This window comes from Fragaria vesca, linkage group LG4 (genome assembly GCF_000184155.1).
Source record: "Fragaria vesca subsp. vesca linkage group LG4, FraVesHawaii_1.0, whole genome shotgun sequence".
In the NCBI taxonomy this organism is placed as follows: domain Eukaryota; kingdom Viridiplantae; phylum Streptophyta; class Magnoliopsida; order Rosales; family Rosaceae; genus Fragaria; species Fragaria vesca.
The window spans coordinates 13458668-13481268 of NC_020494.1; the positions used below are offsets into that span (position 1 = coordinate 13458668).

The 22601-nt window shown below is 38.3% G+C and overlaps 3 protein-coding genes across 3 annotated transcripts; 2 read left to right on the forward strand and 1 right to left on the reverse strand.

The window, feature by feature from the left end:
• Positions 1 to 2027: 2027 nt before the first annotated feature.
• Positions 2028 to 2825, forward strand: LOC101291230 (proliferating cell nuclear antigen-like). Its single transcript, XM_004296976.1, has one exon. The coding sequence runs from the start codon at positions 2028 to 2030 to the stop codon at positions 2823 to 2825; it is 798 nt and encodes a 265-aa protein (XP_004297024.1).
• A 208-nt stretch (positions 2826 to 3033) lies between these two features.
• LOC101292892 lies at positions 3034 to 14263 on the reverse strand. Its single transcript, XM_004298139.1, has 17 exons — positions 14103 to 14263; positions 13780 to 13875; positions 12281 to 12514; positions 11775 to 11867; positions 11424 to 11516; positions 11241 to 11333; positions 9948 to 10178; positions 9604 to 9860; positions 9140 to 9240; positions 8822 to 9037; positions 8058 to 8285; positions 7887 to 7978; positions 7717 to 7810; positions 6766 to 6858; positions 5776 to 6671; positions 5583 to 5697; positions 3034 to 5087 (listed from the first exon to the last, which is right to left on the reverse strand). The coding sequence occupies exons 1-17, from the start codon at positions 14261 to 14263 to the stop codon at positions 3321 to 3323; spliced, it is 4860 nt and encodes a 1619-aa protein (XP_004298187.1). The 3' UTR covers positions 3034 to 3320.
• A 934-nt stretch (positions 14264 to 15197) lies between these two features.
• LOC101298882 (peptide methionine sulfoxide reductase B3, chloroplastic-like) lies at positions 15198 to 16634 on the forward strand. Its single transcript, XM_004297003.1, has 3 exons — positions 15198 to 15432; positions 16064 to 16220; positions 16325 to 16634. The coding sequence occupies exons 1-3, from the start codon at positions 15338 to 15340 to the stop codon at positions 16487 to 16489; spliced, it is 417 nt and encodes a 138-aa protein (XP_004297051.1). The 5' UTR covers positions 15198 to 15337; the 3' UTR covers positions 16490 to 16634.
• The last annotated feature ends 5967 nt before the right edge of the window (positions 16635 to 22601 follow it).

The following is a 22601-nucleotide window of genomic DNA, read 5'->3' on the forward strand; positions in this document are numbered from 1 at the left end:
TGTTGAAATAAATGAATGAGGCTGTGGTTGGAGTTTAGCATGAATCTGATAAGTTCAACCCTAGAAAGGGTAGTGGGTTAGGCGGAAGAGTTTTGGGTTATATATTTAAGTATTATTTTTCTGAAATTGAAGTTTGGTCCTAAGCATGGTTATTATGCCAGGATTCGAGGAGACCTCACTTGAGTGGCGAATTGGATTTCGTCGGGCTTATGCCTAAAGTTGTGAGTGGACTTTTATTTTAATTAAATGCATGCGATGCATTATATTGTTGATCAGTTATTATTCTGCTGAAATTTAATTGCTTTCTCTGATATTTGGCAATTTTCATCTTTTGAAGAGTTACCGAAAATGAGATTTTCGGTGGATATGTATATTGGATGTTTATGAGTATAGTATGTATATAAATGCTAGCTAGCCATACGTGCTTGGTCCGTCATAATTAGGTAAAATTTCATTATGGCGCGACGTGAGTGTTAGACACAAGCGTCGTAACTCTATATGAAAACTACTTTCTTATTTTGTTCATATAGGTTTTCATATAGGGAGTCCACACGTATATACACCCGTCCTCTTCGGTCATAATGAGGAAAAATTCCATTATGGCACTACGGGAGCGTTAGACGCAATATACACCCGTCCTCTTTGATCATAATGAGGAAAAATGCCATTATGGCACGACGTGAGCGTTAGACGCAAGAGTCGTACCCTTGTATGAATTTCTATTTTTCTATTTTGTTCATAGAATTCGTACAAAGAGTCTGACGTGTGTAAATACATACATATATATATATATTTATATATAGTTTAGCCTGAGAGGCTCTATTTTATTGAGTTTTGGAGACTGGCCGGAGCTAGTCATGTATTTGTCAGTTTGTGAGTAGGAAGCTTTGAGCTGTCGCATGCAGCATAATTTATATGGAAATTAAAATGGGAATGCATAAATATTTATTTATTAATTTATTTTTGTCCACTCACTGTAACGTTTGCAAATGTTTTCCCCCGGGCTCTTCGTTTTAAAATGCCCAGTATGCAGGTTAGCATAGTTGAGGTCGGGCGTATATGGAAAAGAGGCATAGTCAATAGTATAGCTTCCGCTCATTTTTATATTTCTAGTTTATTTCCTCTCAAATAGAGTTGCTCTGAACTGTGGTTGTTGGTTATGAGATTTTCTTTTTAAAGTTAGTAAATAAATTGGGAGATGTTGTGATTTGGGGAGCACGAAGGCTCAAGGACTAGAGGGTTATAAATGGATTCTTTTGAAGTGTACGCAGGTATTTCTAGGAAGGGTTGTCCATTTTCAAGGGAGGTTATACTGAATTTTTCGGTAAATTTTCCTTAAAGGTGGTCCCCGCAGGATTTACTTCGGGTTTCAGAGTGAAATTCGGGGTGAGTCTTGACATTATTTATCTTTTTCTCTATATATTTAATGTATTCTAAATTTCATAATTTTTTTTTTCAATTTAGCAACAATGATGTCTAATATACAAAAGTTCATATACATTTAATTATTCAATTTTCAAATACTATGTATTTTTACTTTGTAACTCGGCCCCCCTTAATCTATAATTCTGGCTCCGCCTTTGTACATGACATGCACGCATTGCATAATCTTAACAAGTCCTTCGAAGCACCATACGAAGAACATACTTCTCTCCAGTCTCCAAGAATGACTGGCAAATCTTGACTTCTCAGAGACGGGCTAATGAAATCTCCTGCCTGAAGACCGGTTATCCATGTATAACAAGGTCTTGATTTCTTTCTCATTCAAAAAAAAAAAAAAGGTCTTGATTCCTTTCCTACAAGGAATAACTTAAATAGGGCAGACAATCTCATGACTTGTAGTCTAAAGGGAAGTCAATAATGTGGTGTATGTGAAAAGTTTGACAAAATTCTGGAGGGCTATACAAGCCTCTTGAACACAGAAACTATATAAGCCCTAAGCCCTAACACCCCACAATTCTCAACACCCGTCATCTCTCTCGATCACAAAAGCAACCCTAACCCCTAGCCCCCGTCGCACGGAAACCATGTTGGAGCTCGGATTGATCCAGGGCTCACTCCTCAAGAAGGTTATCGAGTCCATCAAGGACCTCGTCACCAACGCCAACTTCGACTGCTCCGCCACCGGCTTCTCCCTCCAGGCCATGGACTCCTGCCTGGTCGCCCTTGTCGCTTTTCTTCTCAGAGCTGAAGGCTTCGAGCACTTCCGCTGCGACCGGAGCATCTCCATGGGGATGAACCTGAATAACATGTCCAACTTGCTCAAGTGCTCCGGCAACGATGATATCATCACCATCAGGGCTGACGACGGGAGCGATACTGTCACCTTCATGTTTGAGAGCCCCACACAAGATGAGTTTTCTAATATTGAGATGAACCTGATGGACATCGACAGTGAGCACCTTGGAATTCCAGACTCAGAATACCATGCTATTATTACTATGCCTTCTGCTAGGTTTGCCAGGATTTGCAAAGACCTCAGCCCCATTGGTGACACTGTTGAAATATCTATGACAAAGGAAGGTGTCAAGTTCTCTACAAAAGGGGATATCGGCGCTGTTGATAAGCTCTGTAGGCAGAACACTAGTGTTGACAAGCCTGAAGAAGCTATAATCATAGAGATGACTGAGCCAGTAACATTGAGATTTGGTTTGAGGTACATGAACTCCATCACAAAAGCATCCACCTTGTCAAACACAGTTACTATCAGCCTCCATTCGCAACTGCCTCTTGCGATTGAGTACAAGATTGCTGAGATGGGCTACATAAGGTTCTACATGGCTCCAAGGGTAGAAGACGATGAGGAGACAATGCCTCGAGTTTGAACCGTACGCCACCGCACAGGCCTGCCCTTAGTTGACTTTCTTTTTTTTTTCGAAAATCCATGTCTGAGAATTGTTTCCCTTCTTTCATTAGGAAAGTTATTAATAAGTGGTTGGCACCATATTATAATGTCATTGGTCAATTTGTGTTTCATTCACTTTAAGATTCTTATTAGGAGTTCCACATACACACACACAAAATCTTATTAGGAGGATGCCAAACAATAGTTTCATACTTCCATTAGAATGAGAATGATCATTATTGGCATGAGAAAGGATTACAACTATTATATTTTAGTTGTAATAGAATATCTTAATGAACAAAGAAATACAACTATATATTACACCATTCATTTGTCCAAAGAAAAGCCTATCAGAGAGTTCTAAGGCTGTGATGTTATCCCTCGCGTATAAAAATAATTATGTCAAGGTAACTACAAAGCCGTTTCTATTGCTAAAATACACCAAATACAAAATTGTTACAAGATTATCAACAGGTTAGAAATAAATGGACAACTTCTTATCTATGCCATTTTGTAACATGTTACAGTGCTTCAACAATATATTCAATCTATCATCTTCCTTGGTTTCCTTCCCAGCCACCATCATTTCTCTGCCACCACTTTCTAGTCCCCTATTTACGTGAGACACGTCCTCTATATCATCGGTTAAGCATGTCTCATCATCCATAAGATCATATGTACTCGGAGTCTCATGAACTGAACCATTTGGAGATGTCTCCGGAATAGTTCCATCAGTTTCTTGCAACGACTGATCTCTCTGAAACATTAGAGGGCTGCGGCAAACTTCAATGACCTCATCCAGAGTCAGCTGATTGAAGTGATATGCTGAAGGTTCTCTATCTTCAAGTTCCAACTTACCCAGGTTTCCGAAAGTTGCATTGAGATGAGGGCATTCCAGGATATAAGCTGAAGCGAATGTCCCGTTAGCCAAACCCATCAGCCGCCAATTAAAGATTCGTCGAAAAATCATAGTCCACTTGGGCACAATGTAGCAGCATGAGTCCTGGCACTGAAGCCGACAACTTCTTTGTAGCATTACATGTGCCTCTTTTATAGCAAGTGCAGGTCCCAATGTCTTAGAATCTGCAAGGTATCCGATTAAGCCATTTTCAAGTTCAACTCTCAGGCTTTCAATCTCCTTCCTTGCATTCGAACATCTCGGCAACCATGAGATACTATTAGGAAAAGTGGGAAGTCTACAGTTCCCAAGAGCTGAAATTAGTGATTCTATTTTTGCCACTGAGCTCCATCCTATCCTCGGCAAGCACCACTTCACTAGCCTGTGTTCTTCATCGAATCCCTCCAGTAAAGCAATCTCAGGGCAAGGCAAACCAGCAGGATTTGCTTGAACAGCAGCAGCAATTTCCCTTTGGGACTGATCCAAAGCTTCATTGAAGGCTAGGATACAGTCGTTCGGACCTACCTCATAATCTTTCAATTTCTCTAGTGCCTTCAATGAAGAATTCAGGTGCGTCAGAATCAATTCATGTGTTTTCACATGATGAAGAATGGGTTGAGGAGGTGATTCACTTGCAAGCCATCTGAGTCCCTCCCTTAGTCGGTTGTCACTATAGAACCCGTCCAATTGCTCTCTTTTCTGATTTTCAAGAAGGGAAACAATCCGAAAGCTGCGTATTCGGGATTTATCCAAGTCATGGAGACCCATATTACTAACAATAATGGAGGAAGGATCGGCAACATTCTTGAACGAACCAGCTAGGATCAGAAGAGGTAAGCAGGAGCCATACGGTACTGACATCAAAAGGTTATTGAGCTGGACTTTTTGCAATTTCCAAGGGATACTTTCTGACACAAGAAACAAAAGTGCACTTATACCAGATACACACTCATTTAGATTATCACTGTTTGCATCCTTAACTACAGATAAACAGCAGGTCAGGTCTGAACCAGATTCGCCTTCAAACCATTTCTTCCATATTGAGGTGCCAGGAGATGAAATTAAGAGATCCTCATCATCGTTTTTTGAAGGCATGAGCTTTGAAAGCAACCAGGGTGCTGCTTCGAGGGCATGGTTCCTCTGCCAGAGTTCATCACCTTCCATATTGTTCATCTGAGAATATACAACAATTTTCCAACACAGGCATCTAGCATCCGGGTTTCTTGTGCTTAGTGTATCTGCTATTACATCTGAAACATTTAGACTGGACTGGGACAGGCCTTGCTTTTGATGTCTCTCCCTCAAAATTCGATCAATGTCAAAGCCACCAGGCATGTGGGGTTGCTACAAAATAGAGCATTGGTAGATTTTAAAATCATCAATTAGATTTCGTAACCAGTAAATACATTATTTACTAATAGGTATAAACCACAGAATTCTCAATGTAATGAACCAATAGTTAAAATGCATTTAACATCACAGGAATAATTAAAACTAAACGAATTTTCAGTAGAAAAATAAGAAAGAAAGAGGGGAACTGAAAACATGTCCACTGATTTTCAGCCTTCACAGAAACTGAACTGATTTGAAACCTTTGTACTAATATAAGAAATGACAAGAGGACATGATAGAAATATAAAACTGATGCATCAAAACAGAAAATCACAATATAGTTGTCTTATATTTTACATAAATACCATATATAATCTACGAAATCTAGTTTATCAAGTTAGAAAACATCGCCTTGTTAAGCTCTTTTCTTACAAGTACATAGGAAACAAAAATTTGCATATCAATGAAGACAGGTATGTTAGTGTCAAATTATTTGGAAAAGCTTACATCTCTCTTCAGTTGAATTGGTGGTCCCAGTGATAAGGAATTTAATGCAGCATTTGTGATCAACTGCCTTTGCTCTCGCAGTTCCCTTAACTTCACAGAACGCCGCCTCCATAACCTATGAGAAGTAGGAATGTCAAAGGATATAATAACAACAATATTTTAACATGCAGAAAAGGGACACAAGCTTAAGTACCTAAACAACAACTTCAGCTTTGCCTCGGCAATTTCCTCCTGTTGATAATTTCCCATATCCTCGTCACTTTCATTGTCCTGAGGAAGATCTGTAGGTTCGTCATTGTCCAAGTTATTAGACACAATTTGGCCTGCTGAATGTTCCGCCTCATCTCTATTTGTACCAACTGCAGATTGCAGAGATGTTTTTGACACAATCTGCAATGGCATTGCTTCCATACCAAAATGCATGCTTTTCTCTGGAAAGTTACAGTAAAAAGCATCTCTGTTGGCCTTCTCATTTAAACCAACTTTATCAGGTTGGGGTTTAAATGATGAGAGATCCCAAGGGGAAGGAGACAAAGAAACCATCGGATTATCATCATGACGACGACCAACAAATGGCATGTTAATCACTTGCTGCTCTCTGCTATCCTTTGGGGACAACGCTAGTGGCGTTTGAATCATATGCTGCTTTTGTCTGACATCTGTTTGGGGTGAGAAAATAGATGTTGGAATTCTTATCTGCCTTGGACTGATATCTCTTGGGGATGAAACAACTTCACAATTGGGCATTTCTTCATCAAGTTCAGGGATGGAATTTACTACAGGAACAGATAGTACATTCTGGATAAGACTTCCCCCTTCACCATATGACGAACTTTTTGCTCCAAGTGTATTTGGCTTAGTCAGCTGAGTTTCATTTGAAGCTTCTGCAGGCAAGGATACAACTTGACCAGAAGCTATAACATCCTTCATTATCCTTCTTGATTTTTTCATGTCCACAAGTTTAGAACACTTTGTAGGATATTCTTCATCACCATTTAGAAATGGACCTTCCTTTACAATATATGGCTCCTTATTGTAAGATTTCAACTGGAATCCATGATACACTGAAAGGCTTTCAATTTCCTCTTCCTAATTTCAATCATCAAAGTGTAAGCATAAGCGAAGTAGAAAAGTTCCTCTTTCTGAAGAGGGTGCAAATTGGAATTTTCATGAATGATGGTACCTCCATAGCTAGCCACTTGGCAACATCCGCAATAGGGAGACCTTGGTTATTCTGGAGACCTGCTTGTAGAGAAGCAAGTGCCAGCGTTCGTAACTGGTCAAACAGAAAAAGTTGTTAATTAGATGTACCAAATTCCGATCAGAAAATCTTAATATTTAAAGCTAAATCAGAGACATTTTGGTCAAATCTGTATGCCACTTGGATTTAGATTTTGTTCTCTGGGCTCACATGTGAGGGTCATTCGAGCCAATACAAGCAAAGCAAAGCCGTGAAGGGAGGGGAGAGAAGAAAGCGCAGTTACCATTGAATATATTCATGTTTACATCAAAGATGCACAATAACCATGCTTGAATTAAACAATACTCAAAGCTCAATCCAAACTTCTATTAGCAAAGAATTTCATGTGAGTACAGAGTGTTTCATTAGACAGTGCTTCCTTACTTAGAATTATAAACTACCAAGAAAAAACATTGTGCTGGCATAAAAAAGCTTTGAAATTCGAATACTCGATATCCACAACTACAATAGAACACCCATAGGAAACCTTTTTTCTTTACCATGTAACCCTGAAAATCTGCACAGGTTTAGTTTTTATTTTAGTTTTAATTATGAGATTGTATAGACTTAGTTGGAACCTGCAAACAGCAAAGCCCATAATTGTTCAATTGATAGCTGAAATTCGAAATTTTCTAAGCCCTAGACACTTCAATACACATTGTTCATAAAATTTCTCTTAGATATCACGTATATAACTAATCACGTGCATAAAAATGTGGTGTAAAGGACAAATTCTTTAAAATTGTTCGTGTAATCCTAGAATCACATGCTGCCTTGGCAACTGAATACATTGCTGACAGAAAGAGCAAGCTTATAATTATTAATTACGAGGTCAAGGATCCTAAAGGTAATTGTAAAACAGAAACACAAAGCATAAGCAGCAGTTATTTATACCTTTGCAAAATGAGCGTGCATCAGGCATGCTTGAAGATAAGTTGCTTTTCTTGCAAGTCGAAAGAAGGCAATGAAATTACCAGTTCTACAAGCTCTGCAAGACAAAATTTGTTTGATATTTATATTACAGTGGAAACCAAAACCATAAGACACATTTAAAGAGAAGTTACCTTGCTACATCACGTGCCAATAGCACCTCTGAAGTTTGTCTTATTTCTGGGGTCATCTTTGCAAGATCAAGTGAGAGCTCAGCAGGTTCAACCTAACAGGAAAACTTTATCTCTATAAACAGAGATAAAATGAAAATCTGTATGACAGAGTGATAACTGCAGATGACTCACCATATGCCCAGGATGTTTGTCCAGCTTGAGAAGCGCATAGTAACCTCGAAACTCTTTTTCTGTAGGAATATTTATTCCCTGCTTTCTGTGATCATCGTACAATTGGAACAATTCTACTGATGTTTTATTCATCTGCTCAATATTGAGGTGAGCATCAAATCCTTCAGCAAACCCCTCTCCTCTTGAGTATTCACATAACTCGTGCATGGCAATTATGTGAAGTCTTATCTGAAATAAAATGTGTGACATTAGCCATAATATTCAATCTTGAGATGATCGAACGGAGCTTTGGATAGATCACCAACAAGATGCGTATCTTTCAAACAACAATTCAAGAATAACTTCAGTAGCGAAGATATTTACTTAAAATTGATAAATGGTTAATACATTTATAAATTAAAATGATTGGCACTCCATTTCCAGAGTTGCATGACACTTTTAACTACTAGTTGAGTGCAACTGGTGAAGCATGTTGAGAAATACAGTGCTAAAATCTCTCCAAGTTATCAAAACAAAATATTTCCAGAGGAAGGATATTAAGTAGCAATATTTAACAAGCATTCAACATCATGAAATGAGAAACTATGACGGATCTAACAAGACATAAGCAACAAGAAAAAGAGCAATAGGAGTTGCAAACTACCATTTCATCCCAACTAATTATATTTCTCATCTCTCAATGTTATGTTCCTGATAAAGGATGACGTAATTATGTAAATAAAAAAGATCAATTGTGCAAGCAGGAAGAAGTTCAGAAGATTCACCATTTGCTCCAACATATTAATAGCCTCTTGGTCAAAGATGTGTTGCATTCTTAGGTCCATTCGAATTGCCCGCATTCTATCCCACAAGAAGTTATATATGCTAAGAAACGTATCGTTGTAAGGTTTATCAAGCAGACTGAGCAAATAATCCATTGTATTCTGCAGGATCGGCATTGGTCTTATCAAGTTTGCATCCCGCTCAGCTGTCCTGTTATACTGTGTCCAAATTTATATAGCATCTATCATCCTTGATGTTAATAATGGATTAATTTTTAAGGGACAAAAGGAAATGACCTCATTCATGTGCACTATATATACCTTTTTAACAGCAAGGGACATGCTAGTTTGATTTCTATCCCCATCCACACGCTCATGCTGATCAAGATCCCCTTTCCTTTCTCGCTCCGCTCTCTCTGAATCTGATATTAATGAAAAAACTTGGTCAGATTGAAGGATTGCAACTCTTATACTCTTCAAGCATAAACGAGGAAATCAAAAGATGCAAGTTACCATAAATAAGGAATTGAGGTCATAGTAAATAGTATACAAAAACAATGAGGAGATGGTAAGTAATCCAAGTACACCAAGAGAACAGATGCAAAATGAAACACAACAAAGAAAAAAAAGGAGATTATCGATCATATAAGCATCTAAAGTTTCATACAACACTTCCCCCATATCTCTGAGTTGTAGAAATATTAATATATTGTTGTCATTTCCTCATCTATGGACCATCAAAAAATTTATATACTGATATCTAGTATCTTGGCTGAAGGGCATACCTGGACACATATCTGGGCATACACCAATAATGATACCAGAGGATTCTACGCCTTCACACTCGGATACAGCATTTCCATCAGTAACATCCCTAGCCAGTTGAGTAGAACTATATGCAACTGATCTGTTCCTCTCAACATTAGATTGTTCATTTCTAGACGCAGAAACGCCCTGCTCTACGATATCATTACCATTGTGTGGACTTTTGCTTAATTCAACCTTGAAGCGGGCTAATCTCTTTGCTTTTGCTTGCATTTCTCTAAAAAAAAAGGCATCAGAACAAAATTAGAAAACCTCAAAGTTGAGTAAGCATGTATGGATATAACTAATGCCCACTAAAATTTACCGTTCAGTACCGTCTTGAGTGGCATATGAGTCTCCCTTGAAGATTTGATCCTCGGGAAGTAAAGGAGGCGACCTCATTCTTTTGGCAATGGGTATGTCGGTCAAATTGTTTGCAACAGCTTCAGAAAGGGTATTGTTTGAAGACTGCAAAGATTTTTGCTGAACCCGAGAATCGCGAGTATTGAAAATTGCACTTGAAGTAGCATTTGACCCCACAGGAGATACAGAAGGCCTGAAAGGAAAGCAGATAGCAGGCTCAGTGGCTAACCCAGATCTCTACTCCCTTGTTTTTGGATATGCTAATACCAATAAGAAAAGTAACATGTCTTTTAAGTTCGTACAATTAGCGTTCTCCTTTCCCAAACCGGAAACTAGCTGCTGTAACAAAAAGCCCTCTTAGTTATTCTACATGTTTGTATTGACAAGGCCCTTATATACAAGAAATAGATGCTAAGAACTCCTTTACTTTTTTCCTTAGGTATTTTAGAAATACACCTTTTCCCCTTGTTGGCTTCCCAGCAATACAAAAGTTCACCCCTACTGTAACTTAGGAAACTATTGATATCTCAAAATATTATGTGATTAGGAACATTATAGTCATTTAATAAAAATGAGATTGCCAAGGATAACTTCATTAGAGGCTGGGTAAAAGTAGGAACCTAGTTCGTTTCAGGACTTGGACGTCATCATAGTTGACGGGAGTTCTTCTACCAGAGTCAACAGAGCTGACAGAAGGTGATACTCGAGATGGTTCTTGATAGGCCTGCAATCTGGCATGATCACCTATCGACTTTGGCGAACTATTCAGTTCAGAAGAGGAAAATACATGCCTATATGACAAACAACAGCCTATTTCAATGGGGATCACTACGGATAAAATGGGGGAGGAGAATAAAATTAAAATTGTATATAGACTGAAGCTGTGTGTGTATACACGTGTGTGTGTGTGTGTGTGTGTATGTGTGTGTGGCACAGATCAGCAACCATGCATACCAGTAGCAATGGGAACATGAATTTCAGGAAAAAGTGTTCAAAATACAGTTCTATATTTTATGATGACTCCATAACAATGTGCAGATAGGTTAATACATAAAAATAATCAATATAATTGAAGATAGTGTAGTCCAATATAATACGCTATCATCAAGCCTCAAGCCAAGTCTATGTACCATGGATTGGTATTGTTAACTGAAAGCATCCAAAAGATGATCTCCACTCAAACGATCAAGAGTGTGAAATCACCAGATTGCTTGACGCACACAAGCACAAACACATAGCAGTATTTAAAACTTACCCTAAAACTCCACCAGAACGATCAAAGTCCTCAACAGGACGATGGTTATAGGAGCCTGAGGGAGGTGATCGTGTTTGTGGAGTAACCAAGTTACTGCACATATTTACAGAAAATCTAAGCGGCTATTGGATTATAGTCATTAAGCAAAGCAATGGATCAAACACAATTTAACTTAGAACCCACCCGTCAACTCCACCAAAACGATCAAAATCCTCAACAGGATGATAGTTGTAAGATGATGAGGGCGGTGACCGTGTTCTTGGAGGAAACAAGTGACTGCACATATGTACAAGCAAATCTGAGCGGTGATTGCCTTAAGCAAATTAGAGCAGAACCTTTGAAGATACAACATAGTGTGGCGCAACTATTATGCACTCGAATAAAGTCTCGAACAAAAAGACAGAGTTTCGGAGCACCATACATGGTGGCAGTGTTATGAAAGCACCCACAAGGATATCCCCATGCAGAAGATTGATAATGTAGAAATCACTAGCTCAGTTGACACTCAGAGACAGAGTTGAACTTAGATCTTACCCTTCATCTCCACCAACATGATTGAAATCCTCAACAGGCTGATAGTTATATGAAGTCAAGGTAGGTGATTGCGTTCTTGGAGGAACTACATGACTGCACATGTTGAAACAAGAACGTGGTTATTGGAACTAAGTGCTTGTTGGAACAAGAACGTTAAGCCAGAACTACGAAGGCTAAACCTCAAGATATAGTTTAAGAGCTTAGGTATATGGAAAAGTTTAGAAAGAAGTTGAAAAAAGAGTCCACTTCTATTGTGACGATTCATCCAAATCACATGATCATGAAAAAATAGAAATTACATATTACTAATTAACAGACAGAACAAAATTCATCGTTAAAAATTCATACACTGGGTCATAATACAGTTTTAGATTCACAGTTAGATAAGTATAGTGGACAGGTGAAGTAAAATACATGAAAAATCAGAAGAACAAAAACAGAAAACAAATATAAAAAAGGTATTATATTGCAGTGTAAATAATACTACACTAATAGAAAGAACACACCTTCTCGGAACACTTTGAGTGGAATTTCTTATATTTACATCTCTTGACACAAAGGGAGGAGATCTGTTCCCTCGCGTGTCTTGGAATCTGGAAATCTTGGCAGTAACACTATTTCCAGAATTACGAGAAACAACAAATGATGTGACGGCAGATGGTCTTTGATGAACCATGGTATCATTATTTTTCAACAAGGGTCTCTGCGCACCATTCCAACTAGGAAGAGATTCAGGGGACCTGGCAGAAAAAATAAATAAATAAATAAATTACCAACATAAGTTTGACATTCATCAAGCATGAAGGGCTGAACATGCAATAGAAAATGGGACGTGAAATCCACACTCCGCAAGTTGTAATCCACACTCCCACTTTCTATTTTTAGTTATCATTTTTACAAGAAAACAAAAGTTAAGTCACTAAGGACAAAATTTAAGTTACCAAAAACAGAAAGTGGGAGTGTGGATTACAATTTGAGGAGTGTGGATTAATAAACACAGATATGGTAACAAGGAGTCAAGGACCAATAACAAAGTTATCTTGACCTCATAAACTATTCAAAAGACAGCCAATTGAGGGCCTGAGAACATGAATTAGGCCGAAACTTTATTAATGTGAAAAAAAAATAAAAGCATCTGAAATATAGTGTACAAGCAAGGTAGTCTAAAAAACCAGGAGGATAAGAAAGTCAAAAGGCAATCTTAAGGTGCCTGAGATGTCGAATGCCACAAAGGCCCTTGCCGAAGTAAAGAAATTGTTAATTGATGTCTGTGCCCGAAACTGAAAGCAAAATTTATATCTAGAGTTTCATTCCAGAGATTCATTCCATATGTATAAATACATATGTGATTATCTCCTTAACTGCCAGAGATTCTAGATTCAATTTCTAAAATCATCCCATACTACGTTCCATTCTTTTTAATGATTTCTGTTTCCCTCCAAACTAAAATATACCGTTTGCCAAAAGCTTCTGCTGCCTCACCACTCACCAGTCAACACTTCTAAAAAGAACCCAAACAACCTTGTACACAGTAGTAGACGAAAAAGGTGCACATACATATATAGCCCTTAGGTTCTAAACTAAAGAAATTTCACAAATATGAATTCAATAAACGTCTTGGGTGCTCAGAGCTTTTCTCCAGCACAGAGAAATCACAAGACCAGGAGTGCAAGAGACACTGATACATTTTCTTTCCTCATCTCACTTCAGGAGAGCACTTTTACTAATGCACTACAAATAATGATTTAAAGAGATGAAAGGAATCACATGATTAAGTCCGAAAGTTACAAGGATTAATTGGGAAGTTACAAAATTAAATTACTGGACACAATGTACTCAGTACAGGTATTAACATTGGTTACTATGCCTAACAAGAAACATCTCTAAATCAGTATTTACTATGATCTCCACGAAACAAAAGGAATCCATGACAGCATTTCAACCGATAGCAACGACTTCAAAAACCACACATACAAAAAACAGAAAAAACACATACTAACTCTACCTTTGCACTCCAGAAGGTCGGTAAGAATGAGTTGCACCCGGATGAGAACCTTGAAATGCCAACTGTGGCGAATGCGGTTGCCCTACAGCTGAAGGTCTACAGTGATCAAAAGAAAACTGTCAAACCTTGCACCCGAAAACAAATCAATTACACATAAACAGTAACTATCAGCGAAACAAATGCTACAAAACTCAACCACAGCCTAACTCCGCTTCAAAAAATTAACAAGAATGCAGTAACTAAATAGATTGAATAGGGTTTAAATCAGAATCAACAGTTCAATATCTGAAATTCTAACAAGAATGTAAAGATTGAAACTTTACCTGGGAGGAGATCGGAGAGGGGCGGAGTTGGGGAAAGGAGGGGTGATTGGGGGAGAAGGTGAGGGAGGGCGGCGGCCGGCAGTGCCGAATTGGAATGGAATGGGTTTTTCTCCGGCGGGTCCGGCGGGTCCCGCCTGGCCCGAGAAGCTTTTAAACGACATTGAGTTTATTCTCGAGTTGGAGAGAAAGAGAGAGAGAGCCCAGAATATATATTTGTGCTTTGGAAGCTGAGAAGTTTCAAAAACTCGAAGACGGGGGCTTTAAACGTTGTCGTTTCTGGGTCGGGTTAAAATCCCAATTTGAGGATTAGGGTTTAAACGAGTCGGGTCGGTTTGGTGTTCCAATCATGTCCCGGACCGGCGGGACCGCTTTGGTCCATGAAACAAACCCTCATTTTGCACAAAGCAAGTATACATAGGAGCTTTTTCTAATATATATATTTTTTGGGTGTAGGATGAATTTTCTTTCTTATCAGAGAGGGGAGACAGCAAGTCATATTGGTTGTGTAATTGAGTTAAAAACACACACTCGTTTATATTCAGACTAGAACCCACGAGAGAGCTTTATTAGACCAGATTAATAGCCCGATGAAAATATTAAAACTCAAAGACGCTCTTAAAAATATTGGCCACAAGTTAGTGAGAGTTGAATTTCGATTGCCAAACATAAAAGTTTTGTGATAAGCTGCTCGATAAATCTTACTAATTACTACACCAGGCGGATCGTGATATAAAATTTCAACCCAACTCAACTAGAGAAATCATCTTAGGTTAAGATATTTTGAACTAGGATTGAGCAAGGATGTGTGTTAGTTTCTTTTTCAAACCAACATAAACAACCACGATTCAAAAACTGGTGATTAATTTGTTGACAATTTTGTATACTATGTATGGTTCCGATCTTTAGACTGGTGATTTCAATTTTACACAATAAACATTTTTTGAGCGTTGATGAACAACAAAAACTTGAAGCTTGACATGAATGTGTCTTCTTTTTTTGGAAATAACATGAATGAAAATACAAATTTTGATTCACACGTTTTTTGAACATTTATGGAGTAAACGCTCTTTACTTCTTATATCAGCAAAACCCCCCATCTAGTCGATTTTGTGGCCATGTTCATTAATCCCGGTAGCTATATAAATCTTTCCCCAATAGAAGAAACACCCATTTCCATCTCCCCTGAGACTTTGTGGGTGTTGTGTGTGTGAAGGATCGTAGCTAGGACAGTTGTAATGGCTGCTCCAGGTTCAGTTCAGAAATCCGAGGAAGAATGGCAGGCTATTCTCTCCCCTGAACAGTTCAGGATTCTACGCCAGAAAGGGACAGAGTAAATTCCTATTTCCTTCCCTTTCTCCACTACACCATATTATATCATGCTTGATTTAGTCCATATATTTGATGGGTTCTCTCTCTTTTGGGGTTTCATGGTCACACTGTGTCATTGCAGTGAAGTTGTAAATGTATTTTGTCTCTGCAATTTTTGTAGTGTTTGTAGTTTTGGTGCTAAGACTTTGGTTTTCTTGTTTTTGTCTAAAAAGGGCAAACCTTCACTTCAATTCCCAGAATTATCAACTGAATATTGGTTCTTTAGTATTTCTATAGCAGAAGCCTATGATGGGTTTGCCCAACTTGATAGTTATACAGGTTTAGTAAGAATGCTATAAATTTAAAGAAGTTAAAGTTTGGCCTTTTACATGTTTTAGAAGAAATTCCAAAGTCCAATCTTTTGTTAACTACAAAGCCTAGCATTCTAATGGTCAATTCAATCATGTGAAGGGTTTTCTCAATTTGGTCTTGAACAGTTTCTTGGTGTAATAAGGTCTAGATTAAAGAGGTAATTTGCAATCAGCCTATTATATTCCTTGATCACAATGGGAGGATTATTGATTTTCCACCAAAAAAAAAAGTGAGGATTGTTTTTGTTACAATGCCTGAAAGGTGTTTGATGAAATGCACAGGCCAAAATTCACTGGGGAATATGACAAGGTTTTCGAAGAAGGGGTTTATACTTGTGCCGGTTGCGGAACACCAATTTACAAGTCTTCAACCAAGTTTAACTCTGGATGTGGTTGGCCTGCATTCTATGAGGGTTTGCCTGGAGCCATAAATCGTTCTGTAAGTTTCCCTTGCTGCTAAGGATATTCTGTTTCTAACTTTCTATTGTTCTGGTCAGATACGTTTTATTGTGGTTTAACTGAAACAAAACTACTGTGTTTCAGCCGGACCCAGATGGCAGGAGAACTGAGATTACCTGTGCAGCTTGTGGTGGTCACTTGGGACATGTTTTCAAATGGGAAGGGACTAAGGTGCCAACAGATGAACGCCACTGTGTCAACAGTGTTTCGATTAAGCTTGTTCCCGAAAATTCTGCATCAAGAATTTAAGTATTCTGAAGCTGTCATCATTTTTCAGCTGCATCTGTACTATTGATTCCTAGTGTAGTGTTTTGTCTTCGGTGAAGACAAGGTTGGTACACAGTGACTGTTAAGAGTGACTGAATGATGTATGGTCATTAGTGTTGATTAAGTGCCAATAAAAGCTCCTAGTTTCAATTTCCTATTACATGGCATGGTTTGATTCAATATAGCCTGACCAGCATTCGTACCATTCAAGCAGTGTTTGTTCAGCCATCAGAGTACCATCAGAGTACGTAACACTATTAAGTTTTCCTAAGTTTTAACTTGCATCACAAAATTAGGCCACCTGCTGGTTAGATACTCAAGTCACCTCAATTGGTTCACCATTGGATATACTGCGGTGCCTTTCGTCTATCGATACACAGTTTCTCGCAGAAAGTTGTACAAACTTGATCATCAAAAGCCTAATAAAATCGTAACGCAGCAAAGCATAAGCATATTGAATCGAACAAACTTGATCATCAGAAACCTAATAAACTCGTAACACAACACATTAGCTAAGCATACTGTATCAAAGCTATGAATCAGTGTTGTATTTCAGTGCAAAGCTTAAACTTAGATTGTGAGGGCTGCACGAATACAAACCCCCTGCAACACATTATGACATGGAGATCTTAAGCAAAACACAAATAATTCCAATCTCCCTCTCTCTATTATCTCTACTCCAATAAAACCAATTAACCAAAGGTTCAAAAGCTTCACCAAAAAAAAAATTGATTTGCCGATATTACCTCTCTATTTAGTATAGTAAAATAAATAAGAAAACAAAATAAAAAGATAATTGTGTAGAACAAACGTGAGTAGTGGGGAAGTGGGAACTGGGAAGTTTATATTGGTTGTTGACTGCGTCTATAACAAAACTAATCTGATATCCAAAAGTCCAAAACCCTCCGCTCGTCCCATCCCAAACCCCTTGGCAGTTCTACACTAGCAGTTCTAGTTCTGGCATTTGTTTCTCCCCTATGAATCATTCCAACAAAAGGCTAGCCCAAATCGGCAGCAGCGAAGGGCAAAGAAACCCATGGCAGCCAACATGTTAGGGCCAAGACATGTAATGCCACAAGCAACCTTGCCCAGGGTCATGAGTCAAGCCCATGGTTGGTTGCTTGTGTGCAAGTGGCATTATTGTAATTTCTATTTTCCTTGTATTTTATTTTATTTAGCTTGGCCCTCCTTGGCTTTTTGATGTTTCCCACAGCCAAGTGAGAATTTGGCCGATATGCTCTTTGTAGGGGAGTTCCTAGTCGGCGACGGTTGGACTAAGGAACTAGTATAGGTAAGCACATGTACTTTAGCCCCTACTAACGTCTTACCATCAATAAAGAGAGGAATTATTCAATCATCTGTGTCCCGTGAGATCATATCAACTTTTTATTCGAGTGCCCGCTCGCTCCACAATTATATAAAACTGTGTTCTTGCTTGTTGCTAGCATCATATTAATATCGTGTGGTTTCCATTGTTCCTTGCAAGGTGCGCACAAGGCTGACTTGCTACCTTTCAAAGGCTAGCGAGTGCCGCACGGTCCTCTTTGCACCCTCGCAAAGTCGGCCCGTGACAGGTCCCTGCGGATTTCAGCAACTTCCACAAGCTCTAGTCATGGACATCCTCTCCAGGCTCTCTCCCAACACCCTCTTGAGCTGCAGGTGCGTTTGCAAACCATGGCTTTTTCTCATTTCCGACCCTCACTTTAATCGCCTCCGCCATTCATGGGCATCTTAATCCCGACATACCCTCATTGCCGTAATTGGAGATTAAGGAAACTACGTTTCACTCAGATAGTACAATGTGCTGGTCCTGATTTGCAGATAGAGAGGATGAGCTTTCGCCCCAAAATTAGCATACCCGTCCCTGCTGACAAAAGTTATAGGGGTATGAGATGTGGTTTGATAACTCTTGCAATGGTCTACTCTGCTTAGCTCCACCTAACGGCCATAGACCTTTGTATGTGTGCAATCCGATTTCGGGTGAGTTCATCACTGCTCCACCTCTTGGTTCTGAACGCAGAGATAACTCTTTCGTTGGACTTGGTTTTAATGCTGCTACCAATGAGTACAAGGTTCTTAGCACTAACTTGCGCGGTGGGGCGTATATATATGCCATTGGTACAGGAGTGTGGAGAGACACTGAAAAGCCTCCTTCCCTTCGACTCTTCACCGTTCAATGCGTTTCTACATGGAGCTCTTCATTGGACTAGAAAATATTGGACTCGTAGTGGTGATTTTATGTATCTATTCAACTTTGAAACAGAAAAGTTTGGAACAGTACCCCCACCTAGCCACTTTGCTCCAAAAGATTTGTGCAGCTTGGGAGTGTCAGAAGGTTGTCTCTTGTTATGTGGATATGGTGGTAATACTAGCAAATTTGAAATGTGGATCATGAGAGATTATGGAGTCCAAGAGTCTTGGACTAAGACTTTTGTTATTGAAAGCTTGAATCCAAGAAAAGCGTATGATCCAAATATGTTTTTGAGTAATGGTGAAATTCTAATGTCCTATGGTGATGGTGTCGGTGCTGTGGTCTGTTATAACCCAGAAACTAAGAGTATCAGGGAAACTAGTATTGCTCCCATTGAGTCCCAATTTGTTGTAACTGGCTACAGTCCATCATTTGTTTCACTCCACGATATTGCAAAGGGACAAATGGTGAAAAGGTAAAATATCATGCATTACAGACATGAATAAGTTTTAGTAGAATTCTCTGTTATATTTAAAAATTGTGTTGACAATGTTGATTTTTCTTTGGTTACTTTACAACGCAAGTAGTACTGGAAGTCAACTCATCGGTGTGTTTCTTCCAACAAATTATTGTAATACTTATAGCAGTTTCAGCAAAACATAAAAAGTCTGTCTATTACTAATTAGTTATCAAGGTTTTAAGGCTCTTTCACGCGAGCTAACAAAAGACATGACAAGATGAATGAGTCTGATTTATTAGTGCAAATATCCTAATATTTCAGAAAAGTTGTTTGCCACTTCTTAGTGATGCGATCAGAAAGTAGTGATGTAGCTGATTAGCCAAATGTAAACTTTTGTTAAATGTTCAGTTTTCATTTTTGTCGTTAAAGATGAGATCATCCCATGAAAATTAGATAGTAACAGAGTATGAAAACTGCTTACTACTTATCAGTACAGTATCTCTCAGTGTAACTGAGTTTGGCTGAAGTACAGGACATTACATAATTTACCTGACATCTTGAGGGATACAAGGATTTTGACTCAGTGACACCTCAAGTTGCAATTGTGATAGAATTTGAGTCTGAACAACTCACTGTATCATGCTTACTAATTACTACTTTATGCATATGATATGCAGGATAAGAAACAATGAGAATTTTAACAAGCTGTTTACTGAAGGAAGTATTACTGCTGCGGGTTCCGGAACATCAGCCCACCAGTGCACAAATCTAAACCCAGTTTCTTCCCCGCCTGGTGTTGAAAAGGCTCCTTGTTCACATAGTGTTACAACATCCTCTGCAACTGTAAGCTGTCTAAATTTATTTATATTTATTTTTCTTGTGCCAGTGTTTGGTTGGGAATGGAGTCTTGAAAGTATAATTGCTGTTACCATCTCCTTTTGCTGAATGATAATTTTTTTTTTTTTCTGAACTTTTGTTCTAGAGCAATGAGCAGCTGGATTTCGCTATGAGGATCGGGACCAAGTGCGCTATATGTGCTGGGGAATTGGGTTATGTTTTCAGAGGCAAAGGGTTTGCAATGTGTCAAAAATGTTTTGATGCTAGTTCCTCCTAAGAATTCTTCAGTTCCTTTTTGCAAGGCAGCAAAAGGCTTCTTTTTGGCACTCAGCATTCCTCACGTTATCTCCATCTCTACAAAGCTCAAATTGCTGGTGATGATGACCTTTTGTTGTGCCTATATTTATTATTGAAAAGGATTTCCAGAATCATAGTCCCAAGTATTATGCACTTTTGTTGGTGATGATGACCTTTTGCTGGTGATGATGATCTTTTGCTGGTGATGATAACCTTTTGTTGTGCCTATATTTATTACTGTCTAGCAAAAATATTTCAAGTGGTTTCATGAACATCAGTGTACTATAAAGTTTCTGCACCTGAATCATAGTCCCAAGTATTATGCACAAGTGTAAGTCTTTGCTGTACTCCCAAATTAGCATATTGCTAAATTTTTCCAACCTTCTATACTTTCAATATGGGATTGTTTTAGAGGTGATATAGCAATGGTATTGGGTTGTTTAGATCACTGTTTGATTAACTATTATAGCTCTGAAATCCATCCGACTAATAACTGTCATTACTGATAATGGAGCTTATGGTCTGCTGGGGGGGTTGATTTGAAATTGTTGCTATAAGCGGCGATGCTCATGAATCCTCTGCTTGGTAAAATTTCTATCTCTCATTGCTGATATGTGCTGCCTCTACTCTTTTCTAGTTTACTGTTGAGTGTCTAGTTATTGGCTCCAGACATGGATCCTCTACTGGCTGAAGTTCTAACCAAACTTGGCATGTGGATTACTCAATAAATTTAGTTCACTGCTGAAAATAAAATTTTATCTTTGTTTGTGTCTAGAATGGGTAATGTTGAACTAGCAACGTGTATTTTGGTTTATGCTCCGAAGTTTTGGACTAGTGTTTCTGTCCGCCAATACTGGCGACAATTTCGTTTGCTAACCATTTCAGTTTTTCTCTGTTAGGTAACCATTCCGTTTGGTTTTTGTTTTCATTATCTGCTTAATGGATATTGGGAAATACATGAAAGAAATGATAGTCTTCACCTTGTCTTGAACAAGTCCTCCGCTAATCCTCATCTTAGTTTTAGTATTGCGTGTTTACGAATAAGGACTCTTTCAATTATTTTTTTTGGTTACAGAAGGGGCACTAAGGCCCAGAAAAAAAAAACAGCAAAAAGGAAAAACTAAGAAGCATGGATACAATCCTAAAAAAAAAAAATATTCACATAGATACAAATACAAGTATAAGTACGTGATAGTCAAAATTAGGGCTGGGCATGGGACGAGATGAGACAGTATGAGAATGTTGTTTTTAAGAATTGATCTTATCCCATCCCGTTCCGATTGGTGACGGACCGGATCAAGATGGGATCGGGTCGTCCCGACATAATAGCCAAAAAAGAAAATCATCCAAAAATATTAAAAATTAATAAAATAAATAAAAGAAAAGGTATTTAATGTTCACAATAATACAAATTAAGAAAACTCTTCACAATTTTAATTCCTCAATTTAGTTATTTCCCAAAATATCTATATAAAGTCCTTTGCTTTTTTCCTTGTATTATGAAAAATTAAGAAATCTCTTAACAACAAAACTCTATATAAAGTAATTCATTTATCGATAATATAATAACCTCTCTAAAGTATAATTTTTCATGTTCCTAACATTATTTATTTATAAAGGTTTTATTGTAGATAGAAGAGAAATGTTGTAAGTGTCCTTGTGAGGGTGATGCCAAATAGGGAGTGCATGAAATAGAAGTGTCCTTGAGAAATCATCTGAGAAGTGTCATTGATTTCATACAGCCTAAGAAATGGTCATATATGATCTTATACAACTTATGAAATGGACATATATAATCTAATACAACATAAAAAACCATATATTTTAATATCGTGAGACGAGACGGGATTTTTAGGGATAGTTCCGATCTCATCCCGTTCTGTTTCAAAATTCAATGACTCGACGGGACGATACGATATATGCATTTTTAAAACTCTATTTCGTCTTGTCCCGCTAACTTTTGGTATGGGACTGGTACAAGATCGGGGTTCCGGTACTAAGTGCCCAGCCCTAGCCAAAATGGCAATCCACCGTCAAATGAAAGTCAAGAAACAAAAGCGTGAATGCGCTGCCTGTAATTTTTAAAAAACTACATACTTATAACTATACAATGGAAGAAGTGGAAAAATATCTTCACTTCTCCTCTTTCAACTTGGTAAGAGTACTTGAACCTGTGTAGGTAGCCTCTGATACAGTGGTGATAGGAACCTGGGGAGTCCTCTATGTGTAGAATGGTTCCAGCCTTCCAGGTTATTAGATAAGCTATGTTAGGGTTAATAATCTAACCTTTCTGTTAGTTTTTTTTTTTT

Coding starts and splice junctions, on each gene's coding strand:
- LOC101291230 (XM_004296976.1), top strand. CDS start 2,028: ATGTTGGAGCTCGGATTGATCCAGGGCTCACTCCTCAAGAAGGTTATC.
- LOC101292892 (XM_004298139.1), bottom strand. CDS start 14,263: ATGTCGTTTAAAAGCTTCTCGGGCCAGGCGGGACCCGCCGGACCCGCC. Junction 11,517..11,774: donor CATGTTGGTGGAGATGAAGG/GTAAGATCTAAG, acceptor ACATATGTGCAG/TCACTTGTTTCCTCCAAGAA. Junction 6,859..7,716: donor TGCACGCTCATTTTGCAAAG/GTATAAATAACT, acceptor CTGTTTGACCAG/TTACGAACGCTGGCACTTGC.
- LOC101298882 (XM_004297003.1), top strand. CDS start 15,338: ATGGCTGCTCCAGGTTCAGTTCAGAAATCCGAGGAAGAATGGCAGGCT. Junction 15,433..16,063: donor CTACGCCAGAAAGGGACAGA/GTAAATTCCTAT, acceptor TGAAATGCACAG/GCCAAAATTCACTGGGGAAT. Junction 16,221..16,324: donor CTGGAGCCATAAATCGTTCT/GTAAGTTTCCCT, acceptor ACTGTGTTTCAG/CCGGACCCAGATGGCAGGAG.